The sequence below is a fragment of the Neoarius graeffei genome, chromosome 16 (assembly GCF_027579695.1).
Source record: "Neoarius graeffei isolate fNeoGra1 chromosome 16, fNeoGra1.pri, whole genome shotgun sequence".
In the NCBI taxonomy this organism is placed as follows: domain Eukaryota; kingdom Metazoa; phylum Chordata; class Actinopteri; order Siluriformes; family Ariidae; genus Neoarius; species Neoarius graeffei.
In genome coordinates, this window is record NC_083584.1 from 6,502,984 (window position 1) to 6,524,787 (window position 21,804).

A 21,804-nucleotide genomic window follows, 5' to 3' on the forward strand; every position below is an offset into this window, starting at 1 on the left:
CATACTGTGTATTCCGTCATTACTGCTCGGCTCAGGCAATTACTAAAACCCAGGACGGAACGGGATGTCACCGGTTTTAGCAACAAGTGCGGGGAGGTCACTGCCCGAGCGATATGTCCCGTCCAATTCTGTCCCGGGTTTTAGCAACAACCCTCGGCTCACTCCGGGAGGACTGGTGCAACTGAACTCACTTTAAAAAAAAAATTGAAATAAAATAAATACTTTCCTTTTCTTGTTTTCTTTTTCTTTAATTGTTGGTACTGCACCCTTTTTCAATACGGGCTTATAGCCAATGCTCCTCAACAGATCAGGGGTCTCGTACGAGTCTTCAGTAAAATGTGCAGAGCAGAGGAGAGACCACTTCGTAGGCGCCCAATGTGCCTGTGAACTTGTCACAAAACGCGTCCAAATCTCTGCAGTTTGAATATTCTTGGGCCATGAATGCAACGTAAATCCACCTTCTGTCGTGTTGCTGCACCGGCCAACAACACATCTACGTGGCACGGCGATAAATTAGCTCAAAATGGAGGATCGGAGTTGCAGTCAGCTCTGTGTTTTAGTCTAGCAGAAATGGCGTTGAGACCGATAGACTTCCTGCTGTGACGTTATGGACATCAAGGTCATTCACTCAGACCGCTACCTATATAAATCACTTTAATCGTAAAAATTACTATATTAGATTTATTGTTAATGCTTAAAACTATTTCTGTGCCATTCTTGAGATCTCAAGGCATTTATAAACTAAAGTGAGGCCATGGATCTGCGTATATGCTTTAAGAAGACGCGATCAATGCTGATGACTTGCTCTCTGTGGACGAGTGTGGTTTAGTCGCCCACACTCTTGAGGACATCCAGCTAATAGCAACTAGGTTTGCTCATGCATCAGAGAGGTTTGGTTTGATGATCAGCATTACAAAGACGGACGTCATGTACCAACCAGCCAACAGAAGTTACATAAACCCGGTTATTACCATCAACAATGCACCACTTAAGTCTACTGAGAAATTCTGCTATCTGGGCAGTATCTTGTCAAATTCGACAACCATAGATAACGAGATTACACAGCGCATAACTAATGCTAGCAGTGCATTCGGAATGCTCAGGTATAGACTGTGGGATGAGCATAGTGTCAGACTGAGTATGAAAATGAACGTGTGTAAAGCCATGGTTCTTACTACCCTTCTGTATAGCTGTGAAACTTGGACAACCTACCGTCGTCATGCTAAGCTACTGGAGCAGTTTCAACAACGCTGTCCAAGATCCATATGTGGCATCAAGTGGCAAAACAAGGTCTCTAATGTGGAGGTCCTAAAGCACTGTCAGGTCCCAAGTGTCTCATCTCATTATCTGTAGCCGCTTTATCCTGTTCTACAGGGTCGCAGGCAAGCTGGAGCCTATCCCAGCTGACTACGGGCGAAAGGCGGGGTACACCCTGGACAAGTCGCCAGGTCATCACAGGGCTGACACATAGACACAGACAACCATTCACACTCACATTCACACCTACGCTCAATTTAGAGTCACCAGTTAACTTAACCTGCATGTCTTTGGACTGTGGGGGAAACCGGAGCACCCGGAGGAAACCCACGCGGACACGGGGAGAACATGCAAACTCCACACAGAAAGGCCCTCGCCGGCCACGGGGCTCGAACCTGGACCGTCTTGCTGTGAGGAGACAGCGCTAACCACTACACCACCGTGCCGCCGGTCCCAAGTGTAGAAAGTCAAATCATCAAAGCACAGCTTCGTTGGGTGGGACATGTTTCTCACCAGAATGGAAGATTCCAGGATACCTAAAGCTGCTTCCTTTGGCCAACTTAGCAAAGGAAAGAGAGAAGTTAGTTGGCAGACCCAGATTACGATACAAAGACACTCTCAAGCAGAACTTCAAGGCATGTGATATTAGCCCGGATAGCTGGGAAAGCAGTGCTGAGGTGCGTGTGACGTGATGTGGCGTGATGTGTGCCTGAAGGGTATTCAGACATTTGAGGAGAACAGAACCAAACTTTTAAGCGTCAAGAGGGCTAAGAGAAAGGCTAACTCTGCTGCAGAGAACTCTCCATATCGTATTTGTGAAGCTTGTAATCACAGTTGCCAATCACATATCGGCCTCTTGGCACATAAAAGAACTCATCATCGTTAACTATGTCACTGGATACTCATGCATCGTCAACAACGTGAGAATCCAAGAATGAAGTTATGGACTAATTAATCCTTAATGAACAGTTCAACAAAAATTGCTTCTTCTTGGTGAATTCCTTGCCATTTTGGATTCGTTTTCGAGGCACAGGGCCTCCACTAACAACTGTAAATTAACTACATGGGACCAGAGTGAGCTACGCGGTCATTGACGGTCTTGTTTATGATCCCGCCCATTTATTATTTCATTATTGCTCAATGAGCCTGCCTTGGCTTGAGGAGGTGATGTTTACACCATCAGTCAGATGATCACCACCTTGTTCAACTACGGACTCGGTGGCATCCGAAAACGAAAAGTTGAAACTCTCTGTACAGCCCCTTCAAAAACCTGACCGAGTGCGGTTGGATAGTGATGTGCAACCTGTGGCTCCGAGCCGAATGAGCTGGTTAAATTTTATTTAGCTTTAGGAGTGGGGTTAAAAACAGTCTAGAGATTATATTTGTTGATTGAAATGGTGTTACTGTGTCCCTCGTCATTTTTTTTCTCTGCTCTGACTCCTCAACATCCTCACAGTGGTGATTAGTCCTCTCCACGAGTCTATTAGTCCCCTAAAACATAGCATTAGCACTAAAGTCTTTTTTTCTTCCATATTTCTGTGCCGTGACATCAGAGGTGACGTGGGAGGACCAGCAGAAGAAAGTCGCTGGTATGAAGTGATGGTGTATTATGGTCCCTGTAGCGTGACCTTTGACCCAGGCGGGTCATTATTAGTTAGCTTTAGCGTGTGTAGGTGTAGTGCTGTGTGTTTTGCTCTCCTCTCTGCAGTGATGCTCTGTAGCTTTAGTCTCTCCGGGTTCTAGAAAGGTCTTTAAAGGTCACACACAATACAGAGGCTCTATCAGCTCTGTGGAACATGACGACATCATAAAGGGCCAGGGGTCAGCCTAATTAACATATGCATATATCTGATTTACATATCCATCACTGAAAATAGACCTGACTGTGATTGATTTACATATTTTTTTATCTCCTCTTGTCTTCTGTCTGTCTTTCATTCTCTCGCTCTTTCCAGCTTTTTTTTCCCTTTTTCATTCCATTTCTCATTTTCAGTTTCTCTCTGAATTTTTCTTTTCCAGTGTCTTTTTTTTTCTTTCTCACCCTTATTAACTCCTCCCCCCTCGCTCTGTCCCCTCCCATGCATCTTTATTTTTCTCTTTTTATTTCTTCCGTTGTTCTTTTTTCTGTCTTTCAGTCCCTCACTTTCTTGCTCTCTTTCATTCTTTCTTTGTTATTCCGTTTCTCATGTGTCTGTTACTTTTTTTCATCACAGTCTCTTTTTTTTCTTTTTCTCTCATTCTATTCTCTGGACTCTTTTCTGTCTCTGTCTTTTCTCTATAACTCTCTTTCCTTTTTTCACTCTATCTTTCTGTCTCTCCATCCCTTCTCTTCTACTCTCTCACTCTCTCTGCCTTCTTTATCTTTTATTTTTCTGTCCTTTTCTCCGTCTCACTCTCACTTTATTTCCTAGTTGTTTTCTCTGTGCACTTTTTCCTCTCCTTGTTTTGTTGTCTTTCATTCATTCTCTCTTGCTGTCTTTTCTTTCATTCTTGATCTCCATCTCCACCCCCCCACCCCCCCCCCCCCCAAGACTGATGTATAGCGGTGACAGAATTATTTATTAATAAAGCCCTGATTCCATCAACAAACTGGAAGTCAGTAGCCACCAATTAGCGTTACACAAGTAGCGGCATGCTAATACACGATTACTCATTGTTAGCAACATGAGCATTTTAGTGTCTTTAATTATTAATCATCAAACTGTACAGAAGACAATTTATAATGCTACTGACAAAGAAAGATCGCACACACACACACACACACACACACACACACACACACACACACACACACACACACACAGAGTGTAGTAGACTATACAGAAACACAAACCCTTTCTGCTGTCGAGAGCTGCATTAGTGAACACGAACAGTGTGTTTATTAGTTAATAGATTTGTTAGTATGTAGTGCCAGTGTGTTTAGGTTGTAGGTGTGTGTGTGTGTGTGTGTGTGTGTGTGTGTGTGTGTGTGATGGTTTTCTTTTGCATTTCTGTTCCTTCCTAACACAGTTAGACATGTGCCAGTAATAGTTTAAAAGTACACCATGATTTACTGAGTGATATAATTTGAGATATCAGGACTCTGATGAGAATGAGCTCTTATTCGCTAATTATTCACACACACACACACACACACACACACACACACACACACACACACACACACGTTAATGTTAGCTAACTCATGACATGCTCTCCAAAAGCACATCACACCAGGAGCAATCAGGAATCTCTTCATTTCTGCTCAGTGCTGCTGCAGAGTAACTCGGAGACACGAGTGAGAAACTGCAGGCTAACGAACGGGGCCTCCACGGCGTGTTGGAGACGGCCATATACGATGTATTTTAATTAGACGCCACTGAAGTTAGATCTAAAAAGCTACTGAGGTAAAATAAATGTTAATAAAAGTCGAGCTGATTATCCTCACAGTGAAATGTCGGCACATGTCTAAGTGCGGTTAGCACGCATGCGTGACTTGTTGTTTGTGGTGGAGTGTGTGCGGTGTGTTTTACAATCTTTTAAACATGTGATCATTTCCCTCCATTTTGCATTTGATCCACACCCTCGTCCCCGCGCCGGCTCAGTCGACTCCGTCACAGAGAACGGAGATGCAGGTAAATACAGACGAGTGGGCGTCGGTTCCAGCCCCTCAGTGACTCTGAGCTCTGTCAGTGTCGATCGCGTCAGAGTTTCTAACCGAACTGCAGCTGATAAACAGTTTCCTGTTGGTGTTTCATCTGGAAGGAAACATGACTTATATGAATGTGTTCTGGTGTGCATTAGTTCTCTCTCTCTCTCCTCAACCCCCCCCCCCTCACTTTTCCTTTCTCTCTCTCTCTCTCTCTCTCTCTCTCTCTCTCTCTCCCCTCATCCTCTCTCTCCCCCTCAACCTCTCTCTCTCTCTCCCCTCAACCTCTCTCTCTCTCTCCTCAACCTCCCTCTCTCCCTCTCTCTCTCTCTCTGTCTCCCCTCAACCCCCCTCCTCAGCCTCCCCCTCACTTTCTCTCTCTCTCTCCTCAACCTCCCTCTCTCCCTCTCCCTCTCTCTCTCCCCCCCAACCTCTCTCTCCCCTCATCCTCTCTCTCCCCCTCCTCTCTCTCTCTCTCTCTCTCCCCTCAACCTCCCTCTCTCTCCCCCTCCTCTCTCTCTCTCCCCTCAACCTCCCTCTCTCCCCCTCCTCTCTCTCTCTCTCTCTCCCCCTCCTCTCTCTCTCTCTCTCCCCCTCCTCTCTCTCTTTCTCCCCTCAACCTCTCTCCACCTCCTCTCTCTCTCTCTCTCTCTCTCCCCTCAACCTCTCTCTCTCCCAACCTCCCTCACTCTCTCTCCCCTCAACCTCTCTCTCTCCCAACTTCCCTCACTCTCTTTCCCCTCAACCTCTCTCTCTCCACCTCCTCTCTCTCTCTCTTTCCCCTCAACCTCTCTCCCCCTCCTTTCTCTCTCCCCTCAACCTCCCTCTCTCCCCCTCCTCTCTCTCTTTCTCTCTCCCCCTCCTCTCTCTCTTTCTCTCTCCCCTCAACCTCTCTCTCTCTCTCTCTCTCCCCTCAAGCTTCCTCTCTCTCTCTCTCTCAAACCCCCTTCCTCAGCCATCCCATCTCTTTCTTTCTTTCCTCAGCTTCTCTCTCTCTCTTGTCCGTGAGTTTATAGTAAACTTTCTGTAGTAAATCTGCCAAAGTCCTAGAAATCGGGATAAAAAACCCTTTTAAATCAGTCCACATATTAGAACTGATCTGAGATCAGTAGTGTGCAGTACATGGCACAAATATTCATTTTATCATCAGCCTTATATTTTATTACTTAATTTTTGTAAATATTGTCAGTAAAGTAACAGTATAATGTCACAAAGCTTCATTTCACTGGAATTGTGTGACTTCTGCTGATTTCCGCAGGTCATCTAAAGCGCTCCACATCGAGTGGTTTGAAGGTTATACTTCAGCCATTCCTGCTGGTCCAGGGAATTGAACTGGTGACCTTTTGGTCCCAAAGCTGCTTCTCTAACCATTAGATCATGGCAATATATGATCTTGCAGTGTGTGTTTCTAAGAGTCGTTGATACAGAACCTGATACTGAAGTGTATCACAAAGAAGACTCATGAGGGGATTGGACCAGTTCGCTTGTGTTAATTGTGTTCTTATTAGTAATAAGCGTGTTGTAGAGCACGAGCTGTAACCTGAGACCTTAGTGCTTTTGGTGCAACTCTGGCAGTACCGGTGCTACTCATCCACAGTGTATCAGCTCAATCCCTGTGTTTCCAAGGGGTTTTAACCTTTAATATGAGTAGGAGAACCTACAGCTCCAGAGAGTACATGGTTCTAGACTCTATCCAACCAGCTAGTTTTATTCATAATGTAAAAAGTCACAAATGTTTTTCTTTCCTTGTGATATTCATCATTTTTTTATGTCCCCCTCCCCCCAGGTTCTCTAAAGGATCCATCCAGGGTATGTACCGTACCTTTCTCACTAATCATGTATTCTTTCTTATTTCATATACAGTGTGCAAAAAAAATAGAAGGTAACCTGGATTTCGAATGATGTTTCCAAACAGGAAGTACTGTCAAAAGTGATTAAAAAGTATACATACTGTATGATGATATTGTGATGACATGCAGTGTACGTATGATGGTGTGGGTTCCTGAGTAGAAGCTCATACACAGGGATTTGTAATTGTTGATATGATGGGGTTTTCTGTAAGGAGAAATCTGTTTATTTAACATGCTTGTGGAAGGAGTCTCCAGCGTCAGCGCTTTGAGGTAAAGCTGTAAATTTAAAGGTGCACTGGGTCACATTGAGGGAGGTTTATTAGCAGGAATGGAATACAGTATTCATAAGGATGTTTTCATTAGCATATAATAATTTCCTTTAACTACGAATCAAAATTTTTTTTTAAGCTTAGAATGAGACCTTTATATCTACAGAGGGTGCAGGTTCACGTCCATGGAGCCGTCGTGTTGCGCTGCTACAGTACCCCGGAACGGAAAAACCTTTAGAGAGCGCCACCTGCGTTTAACGTTTTTATAAGTGGCAGTGCGAATCTAGAAGGAAGACAGAAGAGGAATCAGTGTTTTCAGTCAGTGTTTGAGGGCTCCCATTTTGAAAAAATGGAACGGGAGGGGTGGGAGGGGCATTCAGTTAGTTACAATTAACTGAATCCTACATAGTGGACATTTAAAGCAGAACTGAAGTCATTTTTAAACTTGCTTAATTTCTTAATTAACATGTTATTCAATGACGTTTTCGGTTTTAATAACATATCGTGACTCGTATTGGCAACTAATTGCAATTAAATATTATACTTATCGGCCTATTCGGTTTTAGCCGTGTTGAATTTAGTTTGTTTGGTCCACGGCAGGCGTCGCTTATCCGCGCGATCTTCACGAGACTTGTGCGAGACTTCGAAACGTGAAGTGTCAGCCAGGTGTCAGTGCCGCCATTTTGAAAACTGTTTTCAAACGAAATATTGCACAAAAACGAGTTTAAATGACGATTACTGCCTACTTTTTTCAAACTTTCCTGATTGCTATCAAAACAAATAAAACTTCCAGCTTGATTACGGCTCAGCATTCGAAAGAGGGCGTGCACGGCTTTTGATGACCCCCATGTCCAAAATCGCTCCCTACTCACTATATAGGGCACTGTATAGCAGAGGTGGAAAGAGTACTAAAATATTATACTCAAGTACAAGTACTGTTACTCTGATGAAATTTTACTTAAGTACAAGTAAAGTTACCAGACAAAAAATCTACTCAAGTAAAAGTAAAAAGTAGATCATTTAAAATGTACTTTGAGTAAAAGTAAAACGTTACTTTTAACAATGTTTTTTCTGCCTCCATTGTGTTGTGCAAAAATGAAAAAGAAGAGGAAACAAGGACATATGTACATCTCAACCCAGATGTTTTATTTAAAGGAAGTGTATCAAATTGAATGCTTAGGATAATGCTGCATTAAAACTGAGACAAACAAGAAAGGTCAATACACACAGTCATGTCGTTTACATCGCCCTGACCACACACAAAGCATTGTACACGAAATATGAAAGTGAAATGTTGCACCGAAATCTCGTAGCTTGCCTGTGTGCACTGTGTGTTATTGAACAATTCAATTCAAACATTATTTGTTTTGCTTAGTATTCCTTTCTGGCCTGTTGGATGTAGAATGGTAGGAGGACTGATCACGTCAGGTTGGCGAGCTAACTTGCTTGCATGATTAGCCAACCGAATAACAGACTAGTTACCGTTATGTTACAGTACCAACAGGTTGCTACTTCAACATTAGCAATGCCATCCACTATTTTTGGAATATAACCAGCCTATTGTCGGTTTTACTATGGAAAGGAAACATTATGATCAGGGGCGCAGATACGTTTTTTGAACTGGGGGGGGACAAAAAACTGGGGGGGGACAAAAAACTGGGGGGGACAAAGCTGCCAGCAAACCAACCTCAACCCCGATATGCCTGTCAAACTTGTTGTGGGTAACCATAGCAACCAAGCTCGAGCTTGCAACCTGTGCAGTCTGCGCAGCTCAACCAACCGAATATCAGTCTTTGTTTTGTTTTATGTGAGTTGTTGCAACTATGTATACACTGCTGTGCACCTCAATAAACCGAATGGTAATTAGTCTTTTGATTTTTCCGTGAGGTTTGCCTTATGCAAAGAAAGACAGCATAGACGTTTTTTCCTCCCTATAAGTGGGGGGGACCGAACGAGGTGAATTTAAATCTGGGTGGGACGAATCCCACCCGTCCCACCCTCTATCTGCGCCCGTGATTATGATGCCAATGACAATACTTACCTCAACATGCTTGCGCAGATTAGACGTCGAATTTTTGCATGCCACAATGGTTGTCTTCTTGGGCACACATAATCTGCATTGCATAATGAAACTGTCACCCCTTTTCTCTACGAAGTTGAAGTGATCACGTATGTAGGGCCAGGGGTGCACTTCATTACTGGAAGAAATTGCGTTTTCTGCAGGGTCGTCCACCACAGGTTCCTCGGTCTCCTCCATGTCCGCAGGGGCGCTTTATCAACACCCGTGGCCCAGGGGCTAGGCCCCTCATAGGCTACCTGTCAACCTTACCCTTACCGTTGGCCAGGAAAACACTCTTATTTTATTTGCAATACGTGTCAAGCATTTACAGTGTAAGCGCGTAATTAGCCTAGAAGCTTACGATAGGTTACGTTTGGCTCAGCGTAGCTGCGCAAGGCCCACACTCACATCGCTCAACACATCCGACCACAGAGGGAGAGAAGAACGTGCGCATTATCATTACAGAGCCGGTTCTGATTATTACCACGGACAGGGCAGTGATACTGCGTAACTTTCACGCAGGGGCATGGCCAGAGATAACCACACAAGTGCGCTAATGTAGACCTATGTGTCATAAACATAAAACACACACACCTACAGACAAGTCCTTTTAAAAAATAAAATACATAAAAATAGCTCGGCGGCATGAAAACAAACATTCACTGCAAGACAAGGTGCCCTAGAATCGCCATCAGTTTTTAATGTCTATATGGACTTTGTTGTCAGGATTGCACAGCATGAGATATCAAAACTGTACCCAGATACAGGCTTCAAGTTCAGATATTGCATTCCAAATGAGGTATCCACAAGAGAAATGCGTACGAAAGCACGAGCATCAGGAGAGGGTTGCATAACAGAGATTCTATACGCAGATGATCAGGCCATACTCGCTGGATCCATCGAGGAGCTTCAGAATATTCTTCAGTTGTATGATAAGACCTACACCCGCTTTGGTTTACAAATATCATATGTCAAAACAGAAACAATGGCTTTTAACATCAATGAGGATATCAAATGTAAACCAAGTATCATTTCCCTTGGCGGCACTAATATTAAAAACGTCCGCACCTTTAAATATCTTGGTTATAATGTCAGCAACTGTGATGAATCCTCACACTTCCTGCATAAGTGCTGCATTCATGAAATGGAATGAACTGAAACACGTTCTAACCGACCACCGAATACTACTAAAAACCCGTATAAAGTTCCTAGTGGCATGCGTTCGATCTTGTCTCCTGTATAGCACACAGGCATGGCAACTATCATCCAGTGAAATTCACAAAATTGAGGTAGTGTGGCACGGCTTCCTAAGGAAAATGATTAAAGGTGGATATAAACGAAAGAATGCCCCGACCAAAAGAACACTACAAATGAAGATATAGACTGGAGCTACAAGATGTCCAATGCTGACCTCCGGAAACTGACAGGAACCCAGGATATAAAACTATCCTGCTACGTACAACAACTAAAATATATTGCTCACGTTTGCCGGATGGGCAATAACCAAGTGCAAAAGCAGCTCCTGTTTGACAAAAATGGTTACAAATGGACGAAATGGGAAAATCTGCTGGGCATAGACACCCAACAGATAAGACATATGATGATGGACAAATCAAACTTTGAGCAACTGCTGCAACTGCTACAGCAGAAGCACCCCTAGAGAGTTTAACTTTTGACAGGGGAACATGATGATGATGATGAAGGTACTTGGCTCGGCGGCCACATGAAACGTAAACACCATGGACAGCGGCCAAACTCATAACTCTACAGACCGAAATACACGAAACCAAGTCCTACTAGGGTCTATTTTACCGATCTATGTTCAAGCATCATGCAAGTCTTCCTTCTCCTTGAATAAGACCGTGCATTCAACTGCCTTTTTGACATGACTGCATCGAAATACCACTTGCAACAATATTTCACGCACTCCATCAAGAAAAAAGTTAAACATGATGAACACGGGCATACTGTTTTGAGCATACGATTTTTTAAAAAGAAACTAGCTACATCAAAGTCCTTCAATAAACCCATCCTTTAGCACAAATGAGCTTAACCTAGTTCAAAGCATGACGCTAGCAGTAGCTGCATAAGGCAAAATCATGTGGGCCTTTCGTCAACAACAAGCCACGGCGGGCAAACATTAATAATCAAGCGTCCTTACCTTAAAACGTTGTCTTGACCACAGAACTTCTCAAGTATTTCACTTAAATCCACACGGGTTAACAACACACCCAACACAGCTAGTGAGAAATGTGGATCTGCGCTAGCTTTGTATTGCTATTCCCCTCAGTATGCTTACTCTGTCTGGTGCCCGAACTGTGAACATTATAGGCTACAATCTTTTCAGCAATTTCTTCAGTAGATGCCGTTTTAGACATTTTATTATCCCCATCGAAATATGCTATTATACTAACAGGATTATAACTCAAATCACACGACACGTATTCAAATCACAACTGATTTATTTTACTGTTGGACAGATCATAGCATATCTAGCCTAGCTGCACATAGCCTAGCTGCTGGTAGGCTGATCACTGATAAGTAGCTGATATTCTGAACAGATTGGTGAGCCTTACCTTAAAAAAGTCTGTGACTTTAGGCAACGATTCTATCATTACCTGCATCTCTCTCTTTTTTTTTCCTTTTATGCGCCCCGCTAACATGTGAACGCTTCATCTTTCAAAGCCTCTAAATTTGTGTCTCTGCAGTCTGCAGTCTTTGGCGCGCTTTCGTGCGAGATGTTACATTTTGTTACATTTTATTCTGGTACAGTTGTGGGTGTTCGTTTCGCGAACCACATCCACCATGTCTCTTACAGCAGGCTACTGTGCGCTCATTTATTTCTAACCTTATTTCTAACCGTACATTAATGTAGGCCCACGATTCCGACAGTCTCGTCTCGTCTTCTTCCGCTTATCCAGGACCGGGTCGCGGAGGCAGCAGTCTAAGCATGGAAGCCCAAACTTCCCTTTCCCCAGACACCTCGGCCAGCTCCTCGGGAAGAACACCGAGGCGTTCCCAGGCCAGCCAAGAGACATAGTCCCTCCAGCGTGTCCTGGGTCTTCCCCGGGGCCTCCTCCCGGGGGGACATGCCTGGAACACCTCCCCAGGGAGGCGTCCAGGAGGCATCCGAAAAAGATGCCCGAGCCACCTCAGCTGGTTCCTCTCGATGTGGAGGAGCAGCGGCTCTACTCCGAGCTCCTCCCGAGTGACTGTGCTTCTCACCCTATCTCTAAGGGAGCGCCCAGCCACCCTGCGAAGGAAACTCATTTCAGCCGCTTGTATCCGCGATCTTGTTCTTTCTGTCATTACCCAAAGCTCATGACCATAGGTGAGAGTTGGAACGTAGATCGACCGGTAAATTGAGAGCTTCGCCTTTTGGCTCAGCTCCTTCTTCACCACGACGGACCGGTAAAGCGACCGCATCACTGCGGAGGCTGCACCGATCCGCCTGTCGATCTCACGCTCCATCCTTCCCTCACTCGTGAACAAGATCCCGAGATACTTAAACTCCTCCACTTGAGGCAGGACTTCTCCACCAACCTGGAGAGGGCAAGCTACCCTTTTTCGGTCGAGAACCATGGCCTCGGACTTGGAGGTGCTGATTCTCATCCCAGCTGCTTCACACTCGACTGCAAACCGCCCCAGTGCATGCTGAAGGTCCTGGTTTGAAGAAGCCAACAGGACAACATCATCCGCAAAAAGCAGAGATGAAATCCTGTGGTTCCCAAACAGGATTCCTTCCGGCCCCTGGCTGCGCCTAGAAATTCTGTCCATAAAAATTATGAACAGAACCGGTGACAAAGGGCAGCCCTGACGGAGTCCAACATGCACCGGGAACAGGTCTGATTTACTGCCGGCAATGCGAACCAGACTCCTGCTCCGTTCGTACAGGGACCGGACAGCCCTTAGCAAAGAGCCCCGAACCCCATACTCCCAAAGCACCCCCCACAGAATACCACGGGGGACACGGTCGAATGCCTTCTCCAGATCCACAAAGCACATGTGGACTGGTTGGGCAAACTCCCATGAACCCTCGAGCACCCTATGAAGGGTATAGAGCTGGTCCAGTGTTCCGCGACCAGGACGAAAACCGCATTGTTTCTCCTGGATCCGAGGTTCGACTATTGGTCGAATTCTCCTCTCCAGTACCCTGGAGTAAACTTTCCCTGGGAGGCTGAGAAGTGTGATTCCCCTATAATTGGAGCACACTCTCCGGTCCCCTTTCTTAAAAAGAGGGACCACCACCCCAGTCTGCCACTCCAGAGGCACTGTCCCCGACCGCCACGCGATGTTGCAGAGGCGTGTCAACCAAGACAGCCCCACAACATCCAGAGACTTGAGATACTCAGGGCGGATCTCATCCACCCCCGGTGCCTTGCCACCGAGGAGCTTGCAAACCACCTCAGTGACTTCGGCTTGGTTAATGGACGAGTCCACCTCTGAGTCATCAGCCTCAGTCTCCTCAGTGGAAGACATGACGGTGGGATTGAGGAGATCCTCAAAGTATTCCTTCCACCGCCCGACAATGTCCCCAGTCGAGGTCAACAGCTCCCCACCCGCACTGTAAACAGTGTTGGCAGAGTACTGCTTCCCCCTCCTGAGGCGCCGGACGGTTTGCCAGAATTTCTTCGAGGCCGATAGTCCTTCTCCATGGCCTCCCCGAACTCCTCCCAGTTCCGAGTTTTTGCCTCTGCAACTGCCCGAGCTGCAGCACGCCTGGCCTGCCGATACCCGTCGGCTGCCTCAGGAGTCCCGGAGGTCAACATGGCCCGATAGGACTCTTTCTTCAGCTTGACGGCATCCCTTACTTCCGGTGTCCACCACCGGGTTCGGGGATTGCCGCCACGACAGGCACCGGAGACCTTGCGGCCACAGCTCCGAACAGCTGCGTCCACAATGGAGGTAGAGAACATGGTCCACTCAGACTCAATGTCCCCCACCTCCCTCGGAAGCTGGGATAAGCTCTCCCGGAGGTGGGAGTTAAAGACCTCCCCAACAGAGTGCTCGGCCAGACGTTCCCAGCAGACCCTCACCATACGTTTGGACCTGCCAGGTCTGTCCAGGTTCCTCCTCCGCCAGCGGATCCAACTCACCACCAGGTGGTGATCAGTTGACAACTCAGCCCCTCTCTTCACCCGAGTGTCCAAGACATAGGGTCGGAGATCAGATGACACGACTACAAAGTCGATCATCGACCTCTGACCTAAGGTGTCCTGGTGCCACGTGCACTTATGGACACCCCTATGCTCGAACATGGTGTTCGTTATGGACAAACTGTGACTAGCACAGAAGTCCAATAACAAAACACCACTCGGGTTCAGATGGGGGAGGCCGTTCCTCCCAACCACGCCCCTCCAGGTGTCACTGTCATCGCCCACGTGAGCATTGAAGTCCCCCAGTAGCACAATGGAGTCCCCAGTCTGAGCACCCCTCAGTACCTCTCCCAGGGACTCCAAGAAGGCCGGATACTCTATACTGCTATTTGGCCCGTAGGCACAAACAACAGCAAGAGCCCTCTCCCCAATCCGAAGGCGCAGAGAGGCGACCCTCTCGTTCACTGGGGTAAACTCCAACACATGGCGGCTGAGCTGGGGAGCTATAAGGAAGCCCACACCAGCCCGCCGCCGCTCACCACGGGCGACTCCAGAGAAGTGGAAAGTCCAGCCCCTCTCGAGGAGCTGGGTTCCAGAGCCCAAGCTGTGCGTGGAGGTGAGCCCGACTATCTCTAGCCGGTACCTCTCAACCTCCCGCACAAGCTTAGGCTCCTTCCCCCCCAGCGAAGTGACATTCCATGTCCCAACAGCCAGCCGCTGTGTCCGGGGATCAGGTCGTCGAGGCCCCTGCCTTCGACTGCCACCCAATCCACACTGCACCAAACCCCTACTGCTACCTCTGTGGGTGGTGAACCCACAGGAGGTCGGGCCCACATCACCTCTTCGGGCTGAGCCCGGCCGGGCCCCATGGGCAAAGGCCCGGCCACCAAGCGCTCGCATACGAGCCCCAACCCCGGGCCTGGCTCCAGGGTGGGGCCCCGGCTGCGTCCTACCGGGCGACGTCACGGTCCTGGATTTTTTCTCCATAGGGGTTTTTTGGTGAACTGCTCTTGGTCTGGCCTGTCACCTAGGACCTGTCTGCCTTGGGAAACCCTAACAGGGGCATAATGCCCCCGACAACATAGCTCCTAGGATCATTCAAGCACACAAACCCCTCCACCACAATAAGGTGGCAGTTCTAGGAGGGGATTCCGACAGTTTATTATTTTATTAATATTACAAGGCCCCTGATTGGCTGTGGCCCAGGGGCTTAAGCCCCCCTTAAAGTGCCGGTGCATGTCTGCCATCGTCTGTGTGAGACTCGCGCGCGCGACAACTGTCCTTCCCGTGATTCATTTCCAGAACGCATTTCCCCTTCTCTGTTTTAGCCTTTGTTTTTTTTTTTTTTATTTTTTTTGTTTTTTTTTACTCAGTAACGGTTGTGATGTAAAATGTACCGAAGTACACTACTTAAAAGAAAACATACTTAAGTAAAAGTAAAAGTACACTCTTTAAAAATTACTTGAAAAAGTATAAGTACACAAAAAAGCTACTCAAGTACAGTAACGCAAGTAATGCAATTCGTTACTTTCCACCTCTGCTGTATAGTGAGGACGCCATTTTGTAGTGCTGTCCGAAACCTTAGTGAGGATTATTTACACCCTACTGTATATAGTGCACTCAAAGTATCCCACAATGCATCACGAAAAGTAGTGTACAACAATGGTCACTAACCAAAGCGATATATCCCATCATGCATTGCGGTCACGCTGAAAGAAATCAAATTAAAAGTCTGAAATGTGATTTAATAAAAGGCAGCGGCGAAGAAGAAAGTATTCAGCCTTGATTTAAAAGAACTGAAAGCTGCAGGTACTTTGTATTGATTAATGTGGGAAATACGCTCAGTATAATATGGATTTATCACAAAATCACATGCGTGTATTTCCGTGGCGGCTGGTAGTCTTTCAAACAGGGGAGGCTGGTCGGTTACGATATTTCCAGATTTTAAAAGAAAAAAGAAAAAACACATCAATTTTGCCCATACTCTTGCCTCTGATCTGGCTGATTGTTGGCAGCGTCACAAACTGTGAAATAACAGGTTCTTTTGGCCCATTAGCCTACTGTCCAATATACATGATGGTGGTGTTGGGGGGGTATATTTTAACATTTTATATTTTAAAATTGTGTCATGTTGTTTAAAAATTGATCATTATTGAAAGCAGCTCTTTGTCAGGAACCTCAGCAGTAACAGCAGAGTGTTCTGGAATAGGCACAAGCACTGACCTTGGGGAGCCAAACATAGAGCTGGGTGCCACACATTTCATTCAATGACACTTTCCCTATATTTTACTTATTTTGACTGAGAAATGTTTTATTGACAATTTTGATAACCCTTCACTTTTAATCCAGGTCTGTAGTGTGAAATGTTCTCGGCTGTGTTTTTGTTTAAAAATGTTTTCCAAATTGTAGCTGTGTTTAATTCATATCCAGAAAAATATATATTCCAATATAATATACTCAGCATAAACATTTTAAATAGATTCTATATTTTTGGTCCATCCATGACATATTACTAAAGTAGCCTATTTACTGTTGTTGATGTGGGTCACTTGCTGTTAGCCAATTCACTTTTTCGTACCAGGAGAGCTGAAAGGAACGAGTATTATTCCCTACCCTTTTCACCAAGTCAATTTGAGGCGTTGGTCTACCCTGCTCTTTAATTTTAATTTTTTCCTCGAAAGGAAGACTGGCAAATGGCTTCGCCAAAATTAAATCAGCAATGCTTGGCATCCGTGCGCAGCTTTCTTGCTAGCTGACTAGCCCCCTCAAGTTCAAGTTCAGTCACTCAAATAAACGAAATTTCTGGAACTAAGATAGCAAACTTGACAACACTATATTTACACTTTATTTACAATGAAAATATATACAAACTAAAAAAGCTGGTAGAAACCGTATGTAATGAATGAAATCAAAATGTAAGCTGATCTCTTACAATACACCACAGCACTTGCGAATCCGCATGGGACTGAACTGAAATTCACCGCTGCCTGTCTATAGTTAAAACGAGCTGTCAATCAAAGAAAATATCCAGCCGCTTTCACCAATCACCAGTCTCCTCGTGGAAACTGCCATGTCCCTCCCATGTGAGGCTGGGAGTCCATAGGCGGGCATTTTCGCAGTATTTGTCCAATAACCGTCTTGCATTTTGAGATTGAAAGCGCAGAGCTCCCAAATGCCTTTGAAGTGCACTGAGGCTGGGCTGCATCGCGCTGTCACGAGGGGGAAACAGTGTTGCCAGATTGGGCGGTTTACCGCCTAATTGGGCGGTTTTAAGTGCATTTTGGCGGGTTTTGAACATATTTTGGGCTGGAAAACATCAGCAGTATCTGGCAACATTGGGGGGAAAAACTCACGCACACATTAGGCGAACTGGGGAAAGTTATAACGGAATGATTTCGCACTGTAGTTGGGTTGAGCACATATATTTCTATGATTCTGGATCTGAAATAGCAATGTTATAAGGTCGGCTATAACATAAGCCTAGCGCAATTAATCCTACACGATGTTCATCATTTTTAGAGGAGGCTGAGCCTCCCTCGTTGTCTTAGAGCAATCGCCCGTGGTGTATTTATTATTTTGAAACCCACCAGCCGACTCATCTGGCACGTTTTACTGTCGTGCGACAGTAATGGCGTAAATACCAGCATGACGGACTAGTGTTCGAAAGAGTTTTTTCATTTTAACAATGAGCTCACTGTATAGTCCTCTATATAGTAATTCCCTATGTAGGGAGTAGGGAGTAGTGAACAAGTGAGTGATTTTGGACACAGGGAATGGTGGCAGATGTCAGTCACTTTGATTTCCGCTGTACGTTTTACTTCCGTCCTACGATGTCTCACACAGGTCTCAACGAATCTCGATTACGGCCGTTGCTTTGACATATGGAGTGATACAGTATATTACAGAGCATATTTCAAACACTCAGAACTTGGTATAGCAGCGACAAAATAGCGATCAAAAATGCATTCCGATATTTAATAAAATGAGAAACAGAATTTTGATAATAAAAAATTTGCCTTCAGTTCTCCTTTAAAGTGCAAGTCTTACGAAAATGACATCATAAAATCCCAGGTTTTCTGTGTGTGATATGCTCAGATAGATTGTAAATTTCACCGATAAATAAAAACATTGGTTTGAAAAAGAATTTTTTTACATCTGAATTCTGTTCCAAAAATCACTAAAAGCTTGTCCGCCATTAGAGTGCAGCGATTTATTGGTCAGCAGCGCTGCATGTGTGATGTCATACACACCACTGCCTTTTTTTGTAAAGCTTTCGACACAACTTTACAACAACAAAGACAAAGAAGAAGTGACTCAGAGTGAATAAACGTTTTGGTTTGCTTTTAGATCAGTCATTATCTGTCGTCTATCTAAGTATTATATTTGGCCACATAGAAACTACCTTAGAATGTTATTGATCTGACGGAGGACAACTAATCAATTCAAGCAACCTGCGAAACACGAGCTTGACACTTCCTGTGCGGTGGTGAGCTCTTTGGGACAGCGCTTCTAACTTCTTTTTTTTTTAAAGATTTTTTGGAGGCTTTTTTCCACCTTTATTGGATAGGACAGTGTAGAGACAGGACAGGAAATGAGTGGGAGAGAGAGACGGGGAGGGATCGGGAAATGACCTCGGGTCGGAATCGAACCTAGGTCCCCGGATTTATGGTATGGCGCCTTAGCCACCTGAGCCATGACGCCCCCGATGCTTCTAACTTCTGTTTCCAGATCGTAGGAACTGCTCCGTGTACCAGACGTCGCTCAAATCCTTCTGTGTGAATCTGCCTCACAAATTTATCTTTTTAAAAACGTATGGAGCAGACACCAAGCCGTCCTATTGGCTTAAAGTCGCCTCCCTTTGTCCGTACAAATCGAACCCATTCATTCCGTAAGTGTCCTGCTGACTTTGGATTGTAACGGATCGAAATTCTGCTTTTTTAATCAGCTACACTTGAACTGCCCTGAATAACACGCCTCTTAGGAGACATGCTTTGGTTTTAATTTTGTTTTGGAATAAAAAAAATTGTTAATGTGCTACATTTTGCAAAGCAAATGAAGCCAGAAATGCAGCGAACTTTAAAGTGCATATCACGGGTAAATTCAGGAGCAAGATCAATGTAATTCTCCTATTTTATATTAAATTTTGGTCAAATATCTGTCACATTCTGCATTCTGTGCAATTTTTTTACCTTGCGCAATACCAGAAAAATTCAGTTGAAATCAAGCCATTTGAGGCGAATTGGTCCGCCTCTGAAAAAACTCGGCATTTGGATTTCCCGGCAAACACTGATTTTCGTGACGTCACGTGCGGGACGCCTCCCTCTGAATGCTACATCAGCACTGGTTTGTTTATGAGAAAACGACCTGGTGGTTTTCTGCAAATTTCTTCAACGTTATCACGTAATTATTCAAATGGTTAACAGATGTATCGTGGGAGGGTGTAGCAACACCAATCTTGATGGGATTAGTACTCATTGTTTCCCACATTGCGCTCAGGTGACAATTCCATATTTCAATGCAAAATCGCTCACTGCTAAACTTGGTCTACACAGGCTGTGCACTGAAACCGTGCAAGCTCTTGCAGCCTGCTGGCGGATTCGCAGGTAACATCACGAATCTGGCTCCAGACTCCCTTGGGATTTTTCCAGACGCGTTTTGTTGTTTAATTTTTTTCTGCTGTAGAAAGATGTCCTTATGCAAAATTACCCTTCTGGATGAGTGTGTAAAGGGGCAGACTTTCATATAAAAAAAAAACAAATTTGGTCCAGAATATGCACTTTAAAGCATTGCGTGTATGATGTCACTTCCTTTGAATTTACAGTAACTTACCAGAAACACATTTGTATAACAGCAGACTCAAAGAGCCAAACGTTACCGTCTAAATAGAACATGTTCCCGGCTTCATATTAAAATACAATTTAGACAGTAAACTATTGAACATGTCTAGTTTTCTAAGGCATGATTCCCAGGGGTGATGTCATTTTTGTAAGACTCGCACTTTTACTCGCACTTTTATTGACATCTCCAGGACAGAGGAGTTTTAAATGAAATTCAAGTGAGAGTAAGTGAGAACAGATACTAATTTGCTTTGCTGATGTTCTGCAACATTAAAAGTAACTATAACTGGATAAAAAGTATGAAATGATGTTCTTTACTAAATAAAAAAAAATTATGGGTATAAGACAAATACAGCACTTGGAGACATGCAGTAATGGGAAAATAATCAACAATGGTATGGTATATTGAAATGGAGTTCCTGTTACCGCCTCGGAATTGATTACTTTCCTATTACAGCATGCCACAGAGTGCTTTAGTCCTGATATTTTATTATTCTCTCCACATTCACTGGATATGAGCAATCACACGCTCTGATTGGCTACTCTACTACTAGGATATCAGCTCATATACCGTGAGTAGAGAAAAACAAAATGGCGGAGCGTGTTACTGAAGCAACTGAGTATGAAATAAAAACTTGACTCAAAAACAAAACCCCAAAAATTGTTATCAGGTATTTAAAAGAAACAAATAGCTATAAGGATATAGGTTTTCCCCCCCAATATGTCCTGTTTCACTCTCCAGCCCAGTTGGTGGCGGTAATGCACCTTTAAGTTGGTTTGCCAACCGCCAAAAAAAAACCTAAAGAAGAAGAAAAAATAAAACCACAAAAAATACAAAAAAAGCAACAAAATATGGTATAAAAGTTTTTGATGGTAAGAGCGTATCTTTTTTTATTTTTCAAGAATTATTATTATTATCGCATTTTTCGCAAATTGCTCGTCATTTCACCGGTTTGTTTACATTCTAAGAGGAAATGATTTTGTCAGATGTTGTGCAGAAAGTTTTTGATTGAATTTGCAAAAAATAAAAATGCTCTGTTTCTGAAAATCCCGTGAACGTTGAGAGAATGAAGCAATTATTCCACTCAATTTCGTCGTACATGTATTATAGATAACTCGGTGCTACGCGCCTCGTCGGCTATCAGCTCATGTCCGACTCGATTTTGTGGAATAACTGATAATTATTTTTGTATTAATATTGTGTTCCTTGTGTCCTGTACAGCGTGGAATGGACAGCCTGTCTATGAAGTCCTCAGACAGTGACGTCAGTGACATATCTGCCATGTCCAGCGCGTCTCGGCTTAGCAGTGCAAGCTACATGTCCGTCCAGTCTGAGAGAGCGCGGGCCGCTCGCAAAATTAGGTGGGGTTTGGAATGCGACCTTTGACCTCCAACCTTTCATCTTTATCTGTTACTAACGATCCGACTTCTTCTTTATTACGCATGCTCAGTTTTCTCTCTTTTCTTCTGTCCTGCATGCTTCCTTTGGGCCTGTGATTGTGTGTGTGTGTGTGTGTGTGTTTTGATTTGTATATTATATGTATTTGTGTATGTTTTTGTATTTATGTGTATGTACCTGTTCACACGCTCGTCTTATTATGCGTGTGTATCTTTCTTTGTTTTTGTGAATCTATCTTACTCTGTGTGTTTGTGTGTATCTCTGCATCATTGTGCATGTCTGCTTGTGTATATATATATATGTGTGTGTGTGTGTGTGTGTGTGTGTGTGTGTGTAGCCGTGGCGAGGCTGTCCAGCAAAGTCAGTCTCAGGGGGAGGAGTGTGTGATGGAGGGAGAGGGGACTGTAAA

General features: G+C 44.6%; 2 protein-coding genes across 2 annotated transcripts in view; one reads left to right on the forward strand and one right to left on the reverse strand.

The window, feature by feature from the left end:
- Positions 1-21,804, forward strand: part of rims2b (regulating synaptic membrane exocytosis 2b) — a 242,987-nt gene that overhangs the window by 143,566 nt on the left and 77,617 nt on the right. Inside the window, exons 28-29 of the mRNA XM_060942429.1 lie at positions 6,672-6,694; positions 21,219-21,358. Coding sequence (XP_060798412.1) covers positions 6,672-6,694; positions 21,219-21,358 — 163 coding nt within the window. The remainder of the gene's footprint in view (positions 1-6,671; positions 6,695-21,218; positions 21,359-21,804) is intronic.
- LOC132900376 (NACHT, LRR and PYD domains-containing protein 12-like) overlaps positions 1-21,804 on the reverse strand; it is a 296,795-nt gene that overhangs the window by 75,602 nt on the left and 199,389 nt on the right. The window lies entirely within an intron of this gene.